This window comes from Culex quinquefasciatus, chromosome 3 (assembly GCF_015732765.1).
Source record: "Culex quinquefasciatus strain JHB chromosome 3, VPISU_Cqui_1.0_pri_paternal, whole genome shotgun sequence".
NCBI lineage: Eukaryota > Metazoa > Arthropoda > Insecta > Diptera > Culicidae > Culex > Culex quinquefasciatus.
In genome coordinates, this window is record NC_051863.1 from 32,452,316 (window position 1) to 32,474,376 (window position 22,061).

The 22,061-nt window shown below is 36.8% G+C and overlaps 1 protein-coding gene across 1 annotated transcript in view; it reads left to right on the forward strand.

Annotated features, from left to right (window-relative positions):
• Positions 1–21,300, forward strand: part of LOC6047886 (protein fem-1 homolog CG6966) — a 107,310-nt gene extending 86,010 nt beyond the window's left edge. Inside the window, exons 2-8 of the mRNA XM_038260243.1 lie at positions 8,221–8,380; positions 8,453–8,653; positions 12,547–12,765; positions 12,835–13,021; positions 13,083–13,719; positions 13,782–14,021; positions 19,289–21,300. Coding sequence (XP_038116171.1) covers positions 8,221–8,380; positions 8,453–8,653; positions 12,547–12,765; positions 12,835–13,021; positions 13,083–13,719; positions 13,782–14,021; positions 19,289–19,474 — 1,830 coding nt within the window. The 3' untranslated portion in view covers positions 19,475–21,300. The remainder of the gene's footprint in view (positions 1–8,220; positions 8,381–8,452; positions 8,654–12,546; positions 12,766–12,834; positions 13,022–13,082; positions 13,720–13,781; positions 14,022–19,288) is intronic.
• The last annotated feature ends 761 nt before the right edge of the window (positions 21,301–22,061 follow it).

Genomic DNA, 22,061 nt, shown 5'->3' on the forward strand with positions numbered 1-22,061 from the left:
GTTTCAAGTTCAATGCCCAAACTTTCAATAACTTTTAACTTAAAGTCACGTAAAGTGCTATAAGTCATACTACGGTGGATAACTATTGCAACTCCACCGCCATTTCGATTCATTCGGTTATTAGTTATAACTTTATAATCTGGATCACTTTTCAAATAAGTGCCAGTTTTTAAAAATGTTTCGGTTATAACAGCAACATGCACGTTATGAACTCGTAAAAGTTGAAAAATTCATTTTCTTTCGCTTTTAAAGAGCGAGCATTAAAATTCATAATATTGATGGAATTACTTAGATCCATGATTAAACTTCAGGGTAAGAACAACATCATTCGCAAATTTTAATCCAATCTGGATTGCTTCCATCATGGATGTAGCATTACTCATTGTTTGAATCAAACCAAACAGTGAGTTTTGCAAAAAGTCATTTTTCAAACGTAACATCGCCGAGATCAGAAGATCCCAAAGCGTTGCCAGCAGAAAAATTTTCAAATGAGATTTGAGGTACCTGCCCAATTTCAGAAAGATTGGTAGAGGATTTAAAATTCGTGGATGAACCCGAACCCGAAACGACGTTAGCATAAGAAATGCCATTGTTGTTACCTAACTTTTCCACGGTAGGGGTATTTCTAGCATTGTTCGAGTGAGACAGCACGAACGTTTGATTTAAAGATGCAGGTACAACCTGACTTTGAGAAAATTTCGGTTTGGATTTCGGCTGATGCTTAGCACGAGAATCCAAAACCTTTTTCTGATGGGGCAATCCCAGAAATTTGATTTGTGATTTCCACCACAATTTGCACATTTAAATTGGGTGACTTCTTTCACGGGACAATTGTCCTTGTCGTGAGAAGAATCCCCGCAAACCATGCATTTTGGAACCATGGCGCAATGATCAGTACCGTGACCGAATGCCTGGCAACGCCGGCACTGGGTCAGATTCTGGCCATTACCGCCATGTTTCTTAAAATGCTCCCACTTTACCCGTACATGGAACAAAAACTGTACTTTGTCCAAAAGTTTCAAATTGTTGATTTCATTTCTGTTGAAATGAATCAGATAAAATTGTGAAGTCAAACCAAAGCGAGAAATATTCCCGTTTGATTTTTTCTTCATTGGTATTACTTGGGATGGGGCAAAGCCAAGCAACACCTTAAGTTCGTTTTTGATCTCATCCACCGACAAGTCGTTGGAGAGACCTTTCAAGACCGCCTTGAATGGCCGAGCATTCTTGGTCTCATATGTGTAGAAATTGTGTTTGTGGTTTTCAAATAACCAACAAAAGTTTGGTGATCTTGTAAAGATTCCGTCAACAAGCGACATTCTCCTCTTCGACCAAGCTGGAACGAAACCTTCAAATTGCAAGTTTCCTTGCAATTCTTCAGTTGCGTTCGAAAGCTGGCCAAATCGGAGACGGAAGTCACTACAATTGGCGGAGCCTTTACTCGTTTCTCGACGGCAGAAGGCTCAGTACGAGGAGAAGGTTCCATGTCTTCAGTTTCGGATAAAACACCGAAACTGTTTGTCAATGGAATTGGAGGATTGACCTCACATTCAGAATCAGAATCAGACCTCAGAAGAGGCTGTTTTCGTTTTCTGTTGCCGATAGCCGGTTTAGCGTTCAAACGCTTCACCGACGTAACGACCAAATCTTCAGAAGATTTGCGTTTACCTTTGTTTTGACGCATTTTGCAAGCAAAGTTCTCTTAAAAGATGGCTTCGTTTGTAAAATACAACAAAATTTCAGGTGGGGTTAGTCTTGAAAAGACTGTTTAGAATTTTGGAAAATAACTCAGGTAGTCTTTAAAAAGACTGTGAATTTTGTTTTGAAATAACTCTGAGCTTAGGTAGTAAAAAATACCGCAGCTCTAGTGTCCGTTCACCACGAAGGTTCGCAAGACACTGAGGTTATTAAGGTGGTTCCTGGCACGTCAGGGTGTGCTTTAAAATGACAATTATGGCGATTTTCAAAAAAAAAAAATAAACACATATTTCTAAAAACAACTTGACATTGTTTAAACCAACTAAAGTTATCCGGTTTGTACATGGAAAGTTACTAATTTGGCTTTCAAGGAAAAATACGCATGAGTTCAGTTTAAACGGCGTTTGACAATGATTATTAAAAAATACTCAAAATTGTCATCTTTGAACCGCCCTGACGCGACAGGAATCACCCTAAGACCCATAAAAAATAGGAAAAAAAAATTTGCAGGTATTAACAACACTGACGAGTGAGATAAACATTTTTCCATAATAAAAATGGTTCAGGAAATGTTACTTTAAGGTGCACCTTTTCATTATTTCGATCCTTTTATATGTATTTGAAACTGGTACGTCAAGGAAAAACTCAAAAACACGGAAGCAGAACTTTATTTTATGTTTAAAAATGGGATCTGTTACAAAATTTGCCATAAAACATGTAATTTAGTTTTTTGAAAAAAATAAAAAAAAACGAAAAAAGGTTTTTATTTACAAACCACTCGAAAACGCTTTCGCTCCAACTTGGTGTCTATGGAAGAAAAGTGGGAAATTGTCCGCTCTTTCGAATGGTAATGGCAAAATTTGAATCAAAGGGTGTATTCAGCCTGATTTTCGAAGAAAATTGGATTTTTGGCTGTTTTTTGATCGAAAATGAAAGTTTCGGCTTTTGGAAATATTTTCATTGAAAAGAGCGCACGATTTTCGTTAAAACACACTTTCGATCGATTTTTTTGAACATCTGCTTCGAAAGATATGATTTTTTCAATTTAATTGTAATTACCAATAATTTAAAACAAAAAGAATTCCTAAAATTCAAATGCCATTGTAAATTACTAAACTGAGTGCACAGGAGTTGTTGATTTGAGAAGGACAAACGATCCAGCAAGTTTTATAAAGATCGGAAATGGTCCGGTTCAAAATCGTATTTTTATGGTCGATTTTGCGTGGAAACCGTCCATAGTCTAATAGCTCCTTAACTCAAAGAACTATCATTAAATAAGTGAAATAAATTTGTTTGTTGTCATATCTTTCATCAAAAGGGAAATGTAAACATCAAAAATTTCAGTTTCACAGAAAAAAAATGATGGTAATATTCATCAGGAAATGGTAGCAGATTTTGTGGCAAAATAAATGATAAATTTTACCCCAGAAAATGATGAATTTTCATCAGTTTTTGATGAATATTCATCAGGTTCATATTTTTACACATTTTTTATGTAATATTACACAAATAAAGAGGTAATATTCAATCTACCAAATTTTCAACATTCCAAAATTCAACTTTTTTTCTGTGTTGGTTAAATCAATGAAAGTTAAAATAACTTATTTCAATTTATTACTTTTAAAATTATGTTTTACATTTTTATGTAAATTTTCTTTTTCGATTTTGTGAATATTCTCAAAGTAGTATTCTAAGTCAAATTAATTTGTTCTTGAAAAAAAAGCCATTACACAGAAAAAAATAATGTAAATTTGGAAGCTGTAATTTTGGAAGGTTGAATATTACCTCTTTTATGATGTAATTTTACCTCAATTTAGACTGAAAAAGTGACATTACACCAGAAAAGTGGTAAAATTACACATTCCCAGAGGTAAAATTACACCTTTTTTCTGACATAAAAGATGTACCCCTTCCCAGATGTAATATTACCATGATTTTTTTTTCTGTGTATGTTTCAAAACAAAAATAATCCATGCAAAATCGTTTTGAATATATTCCTGGTTAACTATCTATTATGACGATTTTTTCCCAACAATGTTACCAAAAGTCTAACTTTTGACAAAATTTAATTTGATAGCTAAATTGAACCATTAGAACATAGACTAATTAAAGACTAAACACTCCGAACATTTTTTTCAAAAAAATATGACTCATATGCTGTGAACCGCGTGAACCACGTTGAACCGCATCGGCTTACCCCCCGTATGACAGATTTCCTTGGCCGCACTGCCTTTTTCAATTTTGCTTTGTGCTGTTTTGCGCGCGTATCGCATCGGCGCGATCGTGTTTGTTTTTGTTTTCGCATCAGTTGGACGGCGGAATTTTTGTTTTTGTTGCAGAACTCCTTCGATTATTATTCAAACAAAATGGTAAGATTTAAGTGTTTTTAAATAGCACAAGATCAGTTGAGTAGTTCAAACTCTTCTTGTGATATGAGGATTTGAACATATTAACCAGATTTTCCTATCTTAAGCGAGAAATCATTTGTCTCTTTCCAGGGAATTCGCTGTCATGTCCTTGACCACGCCCGTGCACCGGCCTCCCAGATAAATGGAGCGGGGTCATTCGGTGCTCACTACCACCAAAACAAGTTGAAGGAACTTCAGTTGGAAAAGCAAGAACTGGCGGAGAAGAAATGCTCGAGTGAAGGCGTGAAATGACCAGGCTGAAGAGTGCCGTTACCGTTCCTCAAGGACGTGTGCAAGAAGAAGGCTTCCCTACCAACGTAGACCCTGCGACCAAGAAGAACCGCATCCGCGAGGGGAAGGCCCAACCTGGGGCTACCGCAGCCAAGGGAGCGTTCTTTTATTACGTAACGCGAAAAATCGGACTTATAGACCCCCTCCCCCCCCCCTCGTAACAAAATTTCCATACAAATTTTAAAAAATTTGTATGGAGCGTAACACGGCCTCTGACCCCCTCCCCCTACTGCGTTACGTAATAAAAGAACGCTCCCCAAGTCGTCGACTTATGTGTGGGTGTATTTGTGTGTATGTTACTGATGTAAATTTGTGGTTAAGTTTGAATTGAAAATATATAAAATTTACAGCTTTTTGTCGTCTTTGTTTTAATCAAATATGCCGTTTACCGAGCTGTTATGTTAGAACCTGGTTTTAAATTCCTTAGCCACAGAAATGTCTTTTGATGACCGTGACTTAGCAAAATACAATCATATTGTTACAAGTCTTTTTCATTGTAAATTTGATGGTAAATGATGATTGATCTAATCAACACTCTAGACATCTTTTTTTTTAGTTTGAATGAACATTTCGATTGAAGATTTAATTGATACTAAACAACTTAGAGCTATATCAGTTGGAACCTTGGTTGGAAATGTCCTGTAAGGTGGAGTTGGACAGCATGCTAATCAGGAGGGCTTGCGTCTAAGAAAAGCTTCAGCGTATCCTGGTTCCGATCGGTTCAAATACGTTCGATTCTACGACTTTCCCCGGGGTTCCGTGTACCGGAACCGGAAGCTTTCACACCGACCACCATCGTGTTCATTCCGGCAAGCACACAAGCCTTTTGCAATCGTTGCTCTCGCGTGCTTAATTTCTTGTGAAACCGGTAATCGGAAGTACCAAGGGATGTTACATGACCGCATGCAGCACCTGCTGATCAACCCGGAACCGATGCCGAATGGCCATTTGTTCCATCGGCGACTTATTACGAAATCGATGGAAATAGAAGGCAAAATTAAAATTAAATTAAAAAATTATGGCGATCAGCCTGAAAAACCTGTCGGTTGTTCCGGTTCTCCGATATTATTGGGATGGCAAATGCATCCTCAAATAAATCGAATGTGTGTGTTTGTTTAGATTCACCAATCAAATCAAAAAAAAAGAAACGTCAGAAAATCGTCAGTGGAGCCAGTTCTTGACATTTTGATCTGTCATTTTTGACAGTGAACCGGCCGTGCCGAGGGGTCATAAAAAGGTTGAGTCATGGTTCAGATCCCACTGTATAGTCTTTTATTAGTCTATGATTAGAACTTCAATAAAAAAAATTATTCATGATTTCATGATATAGAATTGAATAGACCCAAGATTTTATTTTTTTAACCGGGCGCTCAATTTTTCGATGCCTTCTGAGTTTGCGGGCCTCGCGCATTTTCCTATTTTCAGCTTAGTTCTTTTTTTCTTCCAGCGCCTTTTTGGGTGTGCTTAGTGCTGCCAAAATTGATGAAATTTTAAGCGAACAATCACGAAAAGTAGCATTTATAGAGAAAATTTCCTGGCATCACTGGCTCCCTCCAACAGGCGCTGCCTGGTGGTGTTGGTGGCCACCCTTTGTTCTTTATTTGCCTTCGCTTCACGCTCGGTTTTCTTCAGCCATTGGAATGGGTCGTCAAAAGTTAAACGTCGAAAGACTTGGCGCGTTTGTTTTTTTTATGGCGCTTGCTAATTATTAACAAGTTTCGGAATTATTTTTCAAGTGAGTGACTAACTAATGTTCAAGTGAAAAGATATTGATGGTGACTTTCGTTAAGCAGTTAACCTCTGATCTTGTGTGTGGATGTGTGTGCCACCAAAATGATGAGAAATGGTCTCGCAAAATAGAATTTAGGATCAAAAGTGCATTCAATTTGATCTTTTTGGTCAGTAAATGGCAAAGATTTGCGTGCTTACTTGAGGCGAGCTTTAATCGAGCATTAAACTCTTCATATGACGAAGATAGGTGCTTGATTCGAAAGGGTATATCTCCCCTAGTCAGTATAAAAACTCAGTTTTAATCAGAAAAAAACGCAAGAAAAAAAACAAGAAACTAATCAAAATGATCGAAGGGTCAGTTGATGCAAAAAAATAAATGAATAATAATTTAAGAAGTATTGCGCAATTGGGTACTAAAGCCCTATGTAAATTTTTATGTACAACGCTAAAAATACGATTAAAAACCATTTCTGATCACATTTTTTCATTTTAATGCAATTTTTTTTGACAAGACAACATGTTTTCGATGGATCAACTATGGTCCCCTTGGAACGAGCTGTCAAGTAGGAGCTTTTCTGTCAAGAAGGACCGCGAGGTTAATTTTTCAAAATTGATTTAAAAATCCATTTTAAACTCTTTGTGGTCGTACAAAGGGTCATTGTACTCAGAAAAATAAGCTTTATCGCTGTAAACAATAATATCAGCAATCTAAGCTTTATTTTAGGACCCAATTCCCACTAACTTGGACTTAGCATTAATTTATTGCTATCGATCGCACTATTGCGACTTGTCAAACTGGCTTAGGAAATTTTAAATTTCCTTAAAATGATCAAAGCGAGCCAAGATTACTGCACATGCACTGCACTCCACACTAGTTAAAACTGCATCATGGGTTGAGGAATATTTCCAACCTTTTGCCAAATCCATTTAAGAATGTCCACAAAGTATCAAAATTAATGAATATTTATAAAGTTCTCAAAACTCTATTAAGCAAAAATTACATAAAAAAATGTTTGCCAAAAACCAAAAACATCACAAAAACAAACCCAAATCTACAAAAACAACTCAATTCCAAACCCAGAGCCCTCTCCAAGCCACTTGACATTCAACTTGAAGTTCGTCAACATCTCTGTACTGTGCGTATACGAGGGGAGGTGGTGGCATCAGATAATGAAGATCCGATAATGATCGTAAATTTAAGTGTGTAAACCTGCCATGACGCGTAAGGTGAAAGAAATATAGTTTGGCGAGAGAAAAAAAAACATAAACCTAACAAAACCGGTTGCAACGCGTCAGGGGTCATACCAAAATAGCAGTAGAAGTAAGATATTACGCAATGTTGGGTACATCTGAAACGTTGCTTGGAAGTGGCTGTAAGGGATTTTGAGTTAACCCTTTGCTCATCAAGTTTGTTTTTTTTTTTGTTTATTGAAAATTCATATTTATAACAAAAATCTTTGTACAATTTATGAACAAACTGTTTTTTAATAATAAATGTGGAAATTCAAGGGTCCGGTGCGTTCTCCTCGTTTTCAAGGGCAACCAACTTGATCTGTGGTCGAGTTGAGAGGCTCGTCTTCGCGCGATTTTGTGTGGGTTTCTTTAGCTATTAACGGTTGTTTAGACATTTTTTGTGTGTTTTCTCCGGCAGTTTGAATGTGGTGACAGTGAAAATGCTGATAATGGCTGTTTTATTCAAGATCATTCAACGATGTGGCGTTCACAAATTACATAAAAACACTTATGCATATTTCAGGGTTAAGTCTGAAGGTACGTGACTGTTTAATTTTTTGCCATCATCCTTTTTTTTAGAAGCTTTAAATATTGAATCAACCAGTTTCGTCTCTTAAAACAGAAATCGAGGAGACAAATATTTTCGCAGACTTGTTTACGCTGACAACTTAATTCAATTTGAGTCGTGTGAAATTTGAATAAATCGGTTTATTAGCTTGATGCTAAATATTTCATAACAAGCCAACCAAAAATGTTTGTGAATTCGAAAATATTTTCGTGACTTGCAATTTTTCAGTTCTATTTTCAACCTTATGCTAATTTCCGTTGTTTTTAACTTTTTTTTTCTTTCCCATTGCAGCGATACATCAGCGGCCGGCCCCAGAACGAGACAGAGATGCTGGTGACGGCCAAAACGGGCGGCGCCACACCCCTGCTGATTGCCTGCCGGAATGGTCACTTTGACGTGGTGCAGTATCTGATCAAACGGTGCCACGCCGACGTCGAACAGCCGGGTTCAGGTACGTTATCGTGGAAGGGGGGGGTCATCCATAATCTACGTAGGTGGTCTAACAATTTGTCTAATTTTTTAGTGATATTCGACGGCGAAACGATAGAGGGCGCCCCGCCCCTCTGGTGCGCGTCCGCCGCCGGCCACACCAGCATAGTGAAGCTTCTAGTCCAGCACGGTGCCAAAGTGAACAGTACAACCAAAACGAACAGCACGCCGCTGCGGGCGGCCTGCTTCGACGGCCACTACGAGATCGTCAAATACCTAGTGTCACACGGGGCCGGTGAGTACCTTGTTACTGGTTTCGGGTTATGAATTCTAAAAATGTGTTCGTCAATTCGTCAATGGGATGAACTGTTTCAATGAACACAATTTCGTGGTGATTCACCCGCGAGAGGTATATTATAGAGGAAAAAATCGTGACGTCAGAAATGAACTCAAATCACTCAAAGTTCATTTTGTGAGTGACTTTAACATTTTGGCCTAGTTTGACAGCTACCTTGTTCCCAGGTTTTCTGTGGGAGAGAAAAGGAGGCGAATACTTTATGAAAATCATACCTGTCAAAATTCCTAGCCTCAAAATTTTGTCGCGAGTTGCTTTTCTCCTCTATTTCGGTAGAGTTATTCTCTCGGCTTTCTACTGTGGGTGTAGATAAATGAATAACAACACATGGTCGAATTTCCGAAAATTATATTCTATTCAATTAAAAAATTTCAATCAATAGCTTTTTTTGCTATATATAATTGCTATTAAACTGTTATTCATTTATCGATTGGATAGGAAAATTTATTAAAAGTATTCCTACCTGCTCGGGACGACAGTACTGCTCTCAAACTAATAATTTTCTCTGGTGAAATATGGTAATGTTATATGCTTAAAAAAATGACTACTTCATGTCTCATGAAGATTTTAAATTAACATAATCAACTATTCAAAAAGGTTTTTGCAGGAATAAAATAAATGCTAATATTTTTGGGTGAGACTCAGAAAATATCAATTTTCTTGTTTTTAAACCTTTGCATGGCCATATCTCAGCAACTTATGGTCGTATCAACAATGTCCGAAAAAGCAAAATAAATTGAATTTTCTCCGTTTTTCTAAAAAATTTTTTTTTCAAAAGTGGGCAAACCTGGGCACTATTTAAAAAAATCAAATATTGCGCCTATTTTGAAAAAAAGCCACATAAAAATGGCTATAACTTGAAAACGATGCACTTTATCAAAATTTCACTATTGTACTTTTTGATTGCAAATTCAATTTTACATCGAAAAATGAAATTGAAAAATGTTTGCGACCAATATTTCGATTTTTTGAAAAAAAATGTATTCATTCAAAAAATCATAACTCGGTCAAAGATTTTTTGCCAAAGATTTTTTTTTCGAGAAGGAAATTTCTGAAAAGTTGCCATTTGATACCCTCTAAAACATATTAAAAAATTAAAAAATAAAAATAGTGTTTTTTTGCAAATCAAGTTTTAGTGACAAAACGTGATATTAAAAACCACCAATTTTTTTTATTTTATTTTTTTCAGTGTAGTCCATATCCATACCTTCAACTTTCCCTAAGACACCAAATTGATTAAAAAATTCCTTCAAAAGATACAGATTTTTAATTTTCACATATCATTTTTGTATGGACAGCTGCCAAATTTGTATGGAAAATTATATGGACAAACTAATTATGCAAAATGGCTTCTTTGGGCATACCGAAGGCACCAAAAAAGTTTCTGACGGATTAAAAACTACAAAAATTAAAATTAAAGAAAAAAAGACCGATTCCGTAGAGAACTGCTGTACTGCCCATGTTCGCATAAATGTCCCATATGCAAAAACAGCAAGCTGAGAAAAACGCATTTGAAGTTTGTCCCATACATAAGGCTACGTGTTAAGTTTTCGCGAAAAAAACTGGATTTCCTCCTGATTTCTAGAACAAAGTACTGGATGATGTCTTTTGAAAGAGCACACAATTTTGAACCAAACTGCATCAATAACTCGAAATCGATGAAAATGCATATGGGACATTTATGCAATCAGGGGCAGTGTATAGATAATATTACACATTTATTCTGAGAAATTTTTTTTTTCAAAAAACATCAAAATTCAAATGGAAATTTAAGTGCAATCAGTTGAAATTGATTTAAAATGCATTCCCCTGCGTTTAAAATCATTTTTAGCATGTTTGCGTTGATTTAATCATCTTTTGAATTTTTGAAAATTTTCGTTGTTTAGTATCGCAAAATGTTTAATTGGACTTTGTTTTGAAAAGTAATGATGGCAAAACAACTGCACTTTGCATCCAAATATTGAAATTATGGCTTGTTATTTAAATTTTTATACTTTTTTTGTCCCCCCTCGACACGGCCAGAGCCGAGGAACAAAAATATTTGCATCGGCTTTATTTGCTGTCATTTTGTTTCAGCGATAGTTTGGTAAAATTGACGTACAAAGTATGTAAAATTAAACGAGGCAAAGGGAAATTTTATATGATATTCGACTCAAAAAAAAAAACTGAAACTGTACACAGAAAAAAATGTAAATTTACTCGACACGGAAAAAATGAATCACATGTAAACTCAGTTGATGTAAACTTGAGATTCGACGTAAACGGTTTAATCACACGTAAAATCATGTTTTTACGTATAATTTGTTGCAAATTTACATCAAATTGAATTTAAATTTAAATGTTTAATGACGTGCAAAAGTGTTACATCATGAATGATGTTACATTCGGAAATATTTTTTTGTGTTTAGTTATACCTTAGACACCATGTAAAATTACATCATGGAGGTGAAATTTACATGTTTTTTTGTGTGATATTTTTTAACGCAATAATTTAGATAAACATAGTAAAGAGATAAATTAAACGATAGAATTTTGTAAATTTTGGAAAAAAGGAAAAAATCGAGTTAGAATTCAGTCAAGGATTTATCAATTTAATAAATAATGGGAGCGTTCTTTTATAATGTAACGCAAAAAAAAAAAATGTTGGCCCCTCTTCCCCCTCCTAACAAATTGAATATGTAATATTATCACTTTTGTGAAGTAACATTACCTCAAATTTGATGGAAAATGTGGCAAAACACTAGAATAGTAGTGAATTCACACATTTTTAGAAGTAAAATTACACTTTTTTCTGACATAACAGGTGACCTTATTCCCTGATTTAATATTACCATGATTTTTTACTAGGCATGATGGTATGTCAGTTTAAATGTTTTGATCACGATAAGATACGTGTTCAAACCATCTTTTAGTTCTTCAGATGTTTTCTTAGAAAGTATTGAACATTCATTTTACTTTTATCAGCAACAAAATGATCTCAAATCAATCACTTCTATGTGGAGACAATTCAATTTTTTATTCGATGTTGGTGTCTTTTTCAAAGTTATAGGTTATGATTAGGACTTTTCGGAAAAATAGGTACACGGAAAAATCAATTTTGTATTTAACTTTTTATCACTTTATATTTTTTTAAAAAACCTTGGTTCGTTGCCGGGACCGTGGTGTAGGGGTAAGCGTGGTTGCCTCTCACCCAGTTGGCCTGGGTTTGATCCCAGAAGGTCCCGGTGGCAAATTTTGAGACGAGATTTGTCTAATCACGCCTTCCGTCAGACAGGGAAGTAAATGTTGGTCCTTGTCTAACCTAGTGGTTAGGTAGTTAGCTCAGTCCAGGTGTAGGAGTCGTCTCCCTGGGTCCTGTCTCGGTGGAGTCGCTGGTAGGCAGTTGGACTAACAATCCAAAGGTCGTCAGTTCGAATCCCGGGGTGGATGGAAACTAAGGTGTAAAAAGAGGTTTGCAATTGCCCCAACAATCAAGCCTTCGGACACCTAGTTTCGAGTAGGAATCTCGCAATCGAGAATGCCAAGGCAATGCTGTAAAGCGAATAATTTGATTTGATTTTGATTTTTTGGTTCAATTTTCAACGTTAAAGAATGAAGCTTCTGTAAAATTTTCATATCATCTTTCCAATAAAAATAATTTCAAAATTTAAAAATTAGATCTAAAATATGAAATGGGGAAAATTAACTATTTGTAGATCTTTTTCAAAAGTAATGCTTGATTTTGAAGGTTTCTCGTGATTTATTGATGGCCCCTAGGGAAATTTTCGTTTTCTTTTACGATTTAGGATTTTTTTAATACTAACCATTGTTTTCCTTTTCCTAACTCTCTCCAGACATCGAGGTCGCGAACCGCCACGGCCACACCTGCCTGATGATCGCGTGCTACAAGGGCCACTACAAGATCGCACAATACCTGCTCTCGCTCAAGGCGGACGTGAACCGGCGCAGCGTCAAGGGCAACACCGCGCTGCACGACTGTGCCGAGTCCGGCTCGCTCGAGATCCTGCAGCTGCTGCTCCAGCACGGCGCCACCATGGACGTGGACTCGTACGGTACGGTTTCGTCGCTGAATGTTTTTTTCAATGAACTGTTGGAATGAGTTGTTTGTGGTTTGCTTTCAGGAATGACACCCCTGCTAGCGGCCAGCGTCACCGGTCACCTGCCCATCGTGGAACACCTCATCAGTTTGCCATTCGTGAAGCGGGAAGACCGGATAGCGGCGCTCGAGCTGCTCGGGGCGACCTACGTGGACAAGAAGCGCGACATGTTGGGGGCGCTCTCGTTCTGGAAACGTGCCATGGAAGATCGGTAATTTTGAGCTATGGAGTAGGAGTTGATCAAGATATTAACGGATGGTTTTTCTCATTAGCTACAACAACAGTCCGGTGCTACCGAAGCCCGTCCGAGAACCCGTGCCCGCGTACGACTTTGGCCAGGAGGTGAACGACCTGGACGCGCTGGACGAGCTCGTGATGGACCCCGATGAGATGCGCATGCAGGCGTTGCTAATCCGCGAGCGAATACTCGGCCCGGTCCATCCGGACACCAGCTACTACATCCGCTTCCGAGGTGCCGTTTACGCCGACTCGGGCCGCTTCGACCGGTGCATCGAGCTGTGGACGTACGCGCTGTCCATGCAGCAAAACATCCTGGAACCGCTGAACCCAATGACCCAATCATCGCTGCTCTCGTTTGCCGAACTGTTCAGCTTTATGCTCGGCGAGGCGGGTCGACCCATCACCCGTGGCCGGATCGTGCCACCGATCGAAACCTCGGACATGTTGATCATCTTCAAGAAGTCGATCCGCGAAGTTCAGTACGGCCAGCGCATGCTGGAGCAGATGCCGACCCACGAACGGGACAGCACGGCGTTGAACCGAGCGCTGGTCATCTCGCTGCATCTGGCCTGCCTGTTGGCCCGATTGCTCGACGAGGACGAAGAAGTGTGCTGTGATAGCATGAAGCACCAGATTCTGCGTGCGTTCTACGAATTAGTCAGTTTGAAGGTAGGATCATCTCAACCCTTCACAATAATTTCCCCAAAACTAACCATTTTCTTCCCTTCTAGATCGTGGCCAAGTCCGGCCGGACGGCGCTCCACCTCGCGTGCTACAAGGAGGCCGCGCTCGTCGGTCGCTACCCCGCCTGCCAGCTGCCCTCGCCCCGCCTCGCGAAGGCGCTGCTCCAGGTCGGGGCGGACCCGAACGCGCAGGACGAGGCCGGCAACACCCCGCTGCATTTAGCCGCCCTGACGCGGCCCTGCCCGGCCGTGCTGGCCCAGACGCTGCTCGAGTACGGGGCGCACCTGGTGAGTGCCACTTTTTGATGTAGATTTCAATTTTTGGATTTGTTCCTTTCAATTTAACGGATCCGTTCTGTACTTGTAATATCGGTGATACTTGAAATATTTAAAAGTTTCGAAATACAGCATATACTTGAAAATATTGAAGCAAAACATTACCTAATCCACCAGAAGGTGGTTGCTGCCTTCCTCCTAAAAGCCTTGCAACCTCACACTACGAAAGCTTTGGCTAACGCTTACTTAGTAAAGACACTATACATCTGGATGCTGCCATCTATGATAAATTTAATGAACAATTTGAAGTACTGTAGTGTTTGTGTGCGTGCACTGAGCGGAAAGTTCCGACAGCTATCCGCCGGAGCTTTCAAATTATGTAAATAATGACCCTTTTTTGTATCAAACAAAACAGTTGTTCGAACATTGCTTTTTAAATACTGCACCAAACCGGATGAAATTAAAAAAAGACTTAAAGAACCTGAAAACGAATCCAAAAACATAGATCCGGACAAAATCGGCCGAGCCAGTTCCGAGAAAAGTGAATGAGAAAAAAAAATCTACGTCCATCCACACGCACAGACATTTGCTCAGAATTCGATTCTGAGCCGATATGTATACGTAAAGGTATATCTTGGAGGCTTATTTAAAAAGTTCAATTTTTGAGTGATTTTATAGCCTTGCCTCAGTCAGGTGAGGAAGGCAAAACCCTTGAAAACATTAATAAATACTAAAAATGTTTTAAATACTCGAACAATTTTAAACTCTTGAATTATTAAAAAAAAAACATGATATAGCTGAAATATAAGAATATTTTAATATACAAATGTTTCAAAATACTTAAAATACTAGAAACATTTCTGGAGTTTTTTTTGAAAAGGTCCAATAAACCAAAATTCCAGTTTTCGCTTTTTGGGTGTTTTTGAAACCGCCTTGAGTCAAGGGTATTGAAACACCCAAAAAGCTAATACTAAAAAATTGGTTTATTGGACCTTTTTAAAAAAAACTCCAGATTTGAAATACACCTGATTTTCCAAAACTATCGACTTGAAATATTTTAAATATTCAAAAACCATTGAATGCTAGAAATACTTGAGATACATAAAATATGTGTAATATATAATACGTTTGATTTTCTTGAAATTTATGAAATACAAGGTTGTTAACGATGAAATTATCGAGGCTCGATAATTGCTCGATAACGATAACGATAATTCTATCGTTCTTAGTTCAACCAAATGGTGTTAAATTTTCATTGTTTTAACCAAGTATATATTTTTTGAAAATGTATTAAGGCCGATGCAAATATTTAAAAAAGTTTTTGTCCCTCAAAAACTTTTAAAAATATTTGTACCAGCCTAAGTTTCATGCAACAAAAAAGTTGACAAGACAACATTTTTTCGATGGATCAACTTTGGTCCCCTTGGAAAGAGCTGTCAAGTAGGACCGCGAGGTTAATTTTTCAAAATAGATTCAAAATCCATTTTAAGCTCCTTGTGGTCGTACAGAGTGTCATTGTGCTCAGAAAAATAAGGTTTATCGCTGTTAACAATAATATAAGCTATCTAAGCTTTATTTTAGGACCCAATTCCGTATTTTTCGAAAGTACTCAAATTTTCAATATTTGCAATATGGGTTTTAAACGAAGCAAAATGTGGATGCTTTTTGAATATATTATTTTTTAACTGAAATTTTCACAAAATACCGTCTTTTTTCGAAAACAATAAAATTTTCAAAATATGCTGTATGGGTATCAAACGAAGCGAAATTTTATGTGCATTTTCAGTTTATTAGAGCTTTCTTTATGAAACACTAAAATTTTCACAAAATACTGTATTTTTTGAAAATACTCAAATTTGTAAAATTCGCGATGGAAGCGGAATTTTGAATGCATTTTCACTTACTTCACAATTTTTTTTTGAAGCTTCAAAAATTTAGCTTCGTTCAATACCTATATTAAATATGGTATTTTTGTGAAAATTTTAGTATTAAAAAAAACTCAATTATAGTGAAAAGGCATACAAAATTTCGCTTCGTTTGATACCCACATTGCAAATTTTGAAAATTTGAGTATTTTCGAAAAAAACGGTATTTTGTGAAAATTTTAGCATTTTTCAACAAAATAACTCTAATGAAGTGAAAAAGCATATAAAATTTCGCTTGGTTTGATTCCCATATAACAAATTGCAAAATTTCTAAAAAAATACGGTATTTTGTGAAATTTTTAGCTCTTAAAAAATCTAATGAAGTGAAAAAAGCATATTGCAAATTATGAAAATTGGCATATTTTCGAAAAGTAAGGCATCCTGTAAAAATTTTTGAGCATGGATACTTTGAAACTTACCACATTTTCAAAAATATTTTTTTGATTAAAACATTTAAAATTTAACTCATTTTGGTTGAATTTAGTCCATTTAAGAAAGATTTTAAAAATGAGTTATCGTCCATTATTGGCGATAAGATAATCGCCGATAGAATTATCGAAATAACGATAACGATAGATTATTTTGTTATCGTTCCGACGATAACGATAACCATTATCGTTATCGTATGTATGTATGTATGTATGATCCCCATACCCGCAGGCAACTTGGTCCTGGAACACATGTGAGCGCTAGGTGAACAATTCGATCATCTTTTACTCCGTAATCTGTACACCCACGTGCATAAGTTTTTTTGCACGAATTTTAATGCTACAAATACCGGCGCATAGATCAAAATGGTTTCCCTCTTCCCGCCCCAAGCGCCGGAAATTTGTAGCGGGTGAAGGGACACTTTGCATAGACGCCCTTGCTCCCATCACGTCACTGAGGGTATGGAGCGACGAGAAATTAATAAGCATGCCCCTCAGTCGAACCTTCATTAGAGAAGCAGGCAATCCACAACTCACAGCGAACGACCAAGGGAACACCCTACCGCGTATATAGTAAGATTGGCGTGGTTGGTCTTTAGTGAAATGTATGGATGTTAGAGTGGATGGAAGTGTCAATTGAAAATAAAAATGGAAAGCTCTCACCAAATACGAAGAATCTTCGAAACCAGCTCATTTCCGATCGTTTCGCCACATGTCACATGAATCATGACTTTTCTTGAATCCCTGTCTTGATCAGCAGAGCTTCCGGCAGCAATCCTAAAACCGCACGATTAACTGCAAGCGACCCACTTTAATGAGGATGGATGATGATCACCACCCACATCTGCTTCGACAATTCTTGAAAAACGACGTCGCCATTCTGGAATTTATGTTGGTCGAACTGGAACCACAGGCAACGCTCTAGCTGATGGCCACTTCGTGAAGTTACCCAGGTCCTGATCTTCTTGTTGCTGCTGACATCTCCTCCCGGTGGAGCAACTCTGCCGAGTCGTGAAAGTCGTATTTCAAACATTTCACCGAAAAAGTCTGCCTTTCACTTCCATCACTTCAACTACAAATGTTTTGAACCGAAAATTATAAAGAGATCTCCGTATTTTAAGAAATTTAACACTTTTAAAGACGATTAAATGGAAAAAAAATGACAGCGCTCAAAAAACGCGTCCGAACACGGGCACAGATTGCTTCGATCCCAATAACCATTATCGTTATCGTTAGACGAAAATATTATCGACGATATTTTTATTAACTATCCAAATGTTTCAAAATAAATGAAGTATACTTGAAATACTTGAAAAACTTAAAATAATTAAAATACATAAATACTTGAGATATTTGAAATTTTTATTTGATCAAAATTTATGAAATATTTGGAATTTTTAATTTATCAAAATACATGAAATACTTGACGTTATCTAAATTATGATTAATGATCTTTTGAATCATCAAATTACATGAAATTTTTCAAATATGTGAAATACTTCAAAAAATCAAATGTTTCAATAAACATAAATTACTTTAAATACTTTGTAATTGAAAAACTTTGAATTTCTTCAATTATCAAAAAAAAAAAAAAAAAAAAAACTTGGAATACTTAAACTATCTGATAAACTATAAATCTTGGAAATTTTTGGCAAAGTTAATGAAATGATTTTTGAATTACTTGCAGTATATGAATTGTTTCGAAATTTAGAAATACTTGAAATATCTGTGAATATTTAAAAAAATAAAATATTTAAAAAAAAACTTTAAATACTTAATGAACCTTAGATATTTGAAATTTTTCAGATATTCAAAAACTTGAAATATTTGAAATTCTTCAACTTTTCAAATTTCTTGAAATATATAAAAACTCTTGTGAAAACTGGAAATACATGGAATGTATGAAATACTTGAAATAAACTAGAATAACTAAAGAAAATAAATTCTTACAATACCAAGTAAAACACTCGAAATCCTTGAAATAAGCTTATCTATTTTCAAACTGCAAGTTTTTAGAGCCTTTTTTGTGATCTGGATTAGGGTAATTATGAAAATAATAGTTTGTTGGTTTTATCAACTCAAGCTTTATTTGTAACGAGTTAGTGCAAGACATTTGTAGAGCTTACTAAAACAAACATATCTATTAAAAAAAATGATAATTGGTCTTTATAAACGAAAGTTACAGCAAGATTACGATGAAAAATACGCCATTTTGATATGTTAATTCACGGAGGTCTTTTTTGTTTAACTTTAATAAATCTTCATTCGAAAATCAGTGTTTTAAACCCGTTTTTTGTCCATAACTTTTGATAGAACTGACCACCCGAGCAGACGGAAATAACTTGGGAATAACTTTTTTTGATATTTGAAAATACTAGACCAAAAACATTTTATGTTATTTATAACATGATTTGTTTTTCGTCGCTATGCATTTCTTGTTATTGGATTGTAATTGTAATAACAAACTAATAACATTTTTAGTTATTCTTTGAACAAATCTTAGTTATTATTTTTGTTATTTTTCCATAACAAAAAAATGTATTCCAAAGTTGTTTTGAAAAAAAAAACTGGGAAATTAATGTTCGAAAATATTGTTGAAGTGGTAAACAATCAACTGCACCGATTTTTCAGACTTCTACGCAGCGCGTTTCCGCAATTTTCTGTACTTTAGCAGGAGTTTAGGTGGTTATGTTGAAGACATGACCAGTATGCCAAAGAACGGCAAAAGAACCAACCTTCGGAACATCTGTAAGGGGCGAGGGCTCCCTGCCTTTTCAATTTTTTGCCAAAAGCGCTACGATCCAAATTATTCAAAATAAAAAAAAACTTTTTCATTTTAAATTATATATATCCCCAGTATTTTTGAAAACATTTTTTGAAATCTCAATTTTAAACTCACTTTTCTTCTTTTTTTTTCCATCCACAGGACACCAGAAACCTGGACGGCGACACGTTCGAGTCGCTGCTGCAGAACCAGCGCCTGCACGAGCTGGTCAACCCGGTCCGGTACACGCGCCTCTCCTGCCTAGCCGCCCGCGTCCTCCAGCGCCACTCGATCGAGTACCACGGCCAGGTGCCCACGTGTCTGTACGAGTTTATCGATTCCCACTAATGGGGAGGAGGGAGAGAAGCAGAAGAAGAAGCAGAAGCTGCCACCACCAGTAGTAGTCAGTCACAGTAGGCTAAGGCTAATCCGAGTTTAGGAGGAGAAAACGGAATGCATGTGCGTTGTGAGCTTGATGAGAGAGAGAGAGGGCGCATCCCTAGCTTCCGCAACGAGACAACTTTCGGTAGAAAAGAGAAAAATGCTTGAAATTTTGCCATCAGCTACCGATTTGAGCGAGCAATTCAAACCGGGTTTAGAGTGAGGCGCGAATTTATTGTTCTTTTTAAGGTTAGGTTTTTATTCGTTTTTTGACCCTTTCAAAGCGAGGGAGGGCACCCCGGGAAGGTTCCATTTCTTAACCAATGGAACAGTTCGAAGGGGGGTGCGTTGAGGGGTGAAAAAAATGCGCCATTTTGTTTGGTTCTTTCTATTTTTTACCGATCCAATTTCGCCAAGCGTGGTACGCGTCAAGGCCTACTGCGAGTTCGAAATCAGTGCCGAGTGTAGAAAGATTTTACTTTTCGTTCCGCATTAGTTCGTAAGATTAAGGATAGTCGGAGTAAGTTGCTAGTAGCTTTTGCTAATTGTAGAACGACGAACGGTGATAGTCTAGAGCTGAGATTATGTTTTAGAAATCGAGTGCAACAGTTTCATTGTTCCGATCATATCTATTTTGACGCTACACTTATTTGCCTTTCCTTTTTCTAGCCTAAGAAACGAGCTCATTTTTTAAAAAGTTCATTAGGGTTAGGGAGTTAATTTAATTTGAGAGACAGTTTCCTAAAAGTTTCCTGCAACGTGAACAATTTGTAAATATTGTTTTAGAAGAATCAAAATCATGTTGACAAACAGCAGCCGGTTTATCTGCGAAATGAAATAATAAAGAAAAACTTGAAATTCTGAAGTAAGATTTCCCACATTAAAATCACAAATCGACCAATCAAATAATCGTTTTAGTTAGCAAACATTTGGAGAGAGAAAAAACGGAGCGGAAACATTTCCTATATATTTACTTTGAAGAAAAAAATCATTGGAAACCAAGAGATCCCGTTTGGCCTTAACATTTCTCTTTCCCCCCAAAAATCATCATCCTTCACAAACAATCCCGTCTGTATGTGTGTGTGTGTGTGCAGTGTGTGCATGTAACAAACGTCGTGATATCACTCTCGCTAGTGAAAGTAGTTTATCATCATTCATACCCAACACACTCACATAAGTATATCAACAAGCAAACAGAAAATCGTTCGATTTCAAATTGTAATTGTGTGCGTGTCGTTGAAAAAATAGTGAATAAACCGAAGATGAAAACAAATAAGAAACAACCACATAGCGAAGTATCTTAGTCAAATCAATAAAGCAAACCAACAACCAAGCATGTTACAATAAATTAAAACAAGCAAAAAAATAAGTCGCAAATAAAACAAACGAGAGAGAGAAAGAAGAAAGACGCCTAGAATAAACTTCCCACACAAATATACACACACTCACACTCAACAATAAACAAATTTGGTACAGAGAAACAGGTGAAAAATAAAAGTTTAAAGAATCCTATAAAGTAGAAAAGTGAAAAGAAAACCCCCGTTTTATCCAGCAAATAAACCAATACAAGAGAAAAACAAATCACACCGTGTGAGATGAAGATGATAGTCGCGAAATGCAGTGAGAAAGAGAAAGTAAGAACAAAGAGTATTGTGAGAGAAAAAGTTGAGCAAGTGGGAGAGTAATGAGAAAAAAGAGAGAGAGAGAGAGCAAAGGAAACAAATCAACAGGAAACAGAAAATATTATTATAATTGAATACGAACAATATACAACAGAAACATGAGTATAAAAATGCGTTTTTTTTTTATTTTAAGCGAAAGAAAAATCTTACAAAAAACACTTTTTTTGAATTGCATAAAACACCAGTACACCATATTTCCACAACCATTTTAAAGTTTATTTTGAAAAATTTTTGTCCCTTGAATTTTTGGCTCATTTTTTTAGAGAGGGTGCAACCTAACCTTGAAAATAAATTAAAATTAGTTTGCTTAAGGAGCTATTAGATTATGACAAAAAAAAAACAAACAAAATTGATAAACTCGCAAACAAAGCCTGTTCGTGCAAGACGGTATTTGTGTTTTTTTATGTAAATTTTTTTGATGTAAAATCAAATTTGCAATTAAAAAGTACTTTAGTGAAATTTTGATAAAGTGCACCGTTTTCAAGTTATAGCCATTTTAAGGTAGCTTTTTTGAACAACAAACAAACCATCCACATTAACGACCCCCGGGTCTTTTGTGGTCTCTATTGCAAGTTTCTGCTCGAACCTAGGAGTCCGAAGGCTTGAATGGAGAGAGCACCCAAACCTCTTTTACTCCAAGGAACCTTCCACCCCAGTGTTTGAACTGACGACCTTTGGATTGCGAGTCCAACCGCCGCCAGCGATTCCACCGGAGTAGGCTTGGTTTGGTTTGTTGTTTGTACTTATGGCATGGAGACGACTCCTACACCTGGAATGACTTAACGGCCTAACAACCAAGGCCGGGACCGACATTTTACTTCCTCATCCGATGGAAGGTTGCAGCAGATGGGAATCGAACCCAGAATCATCCG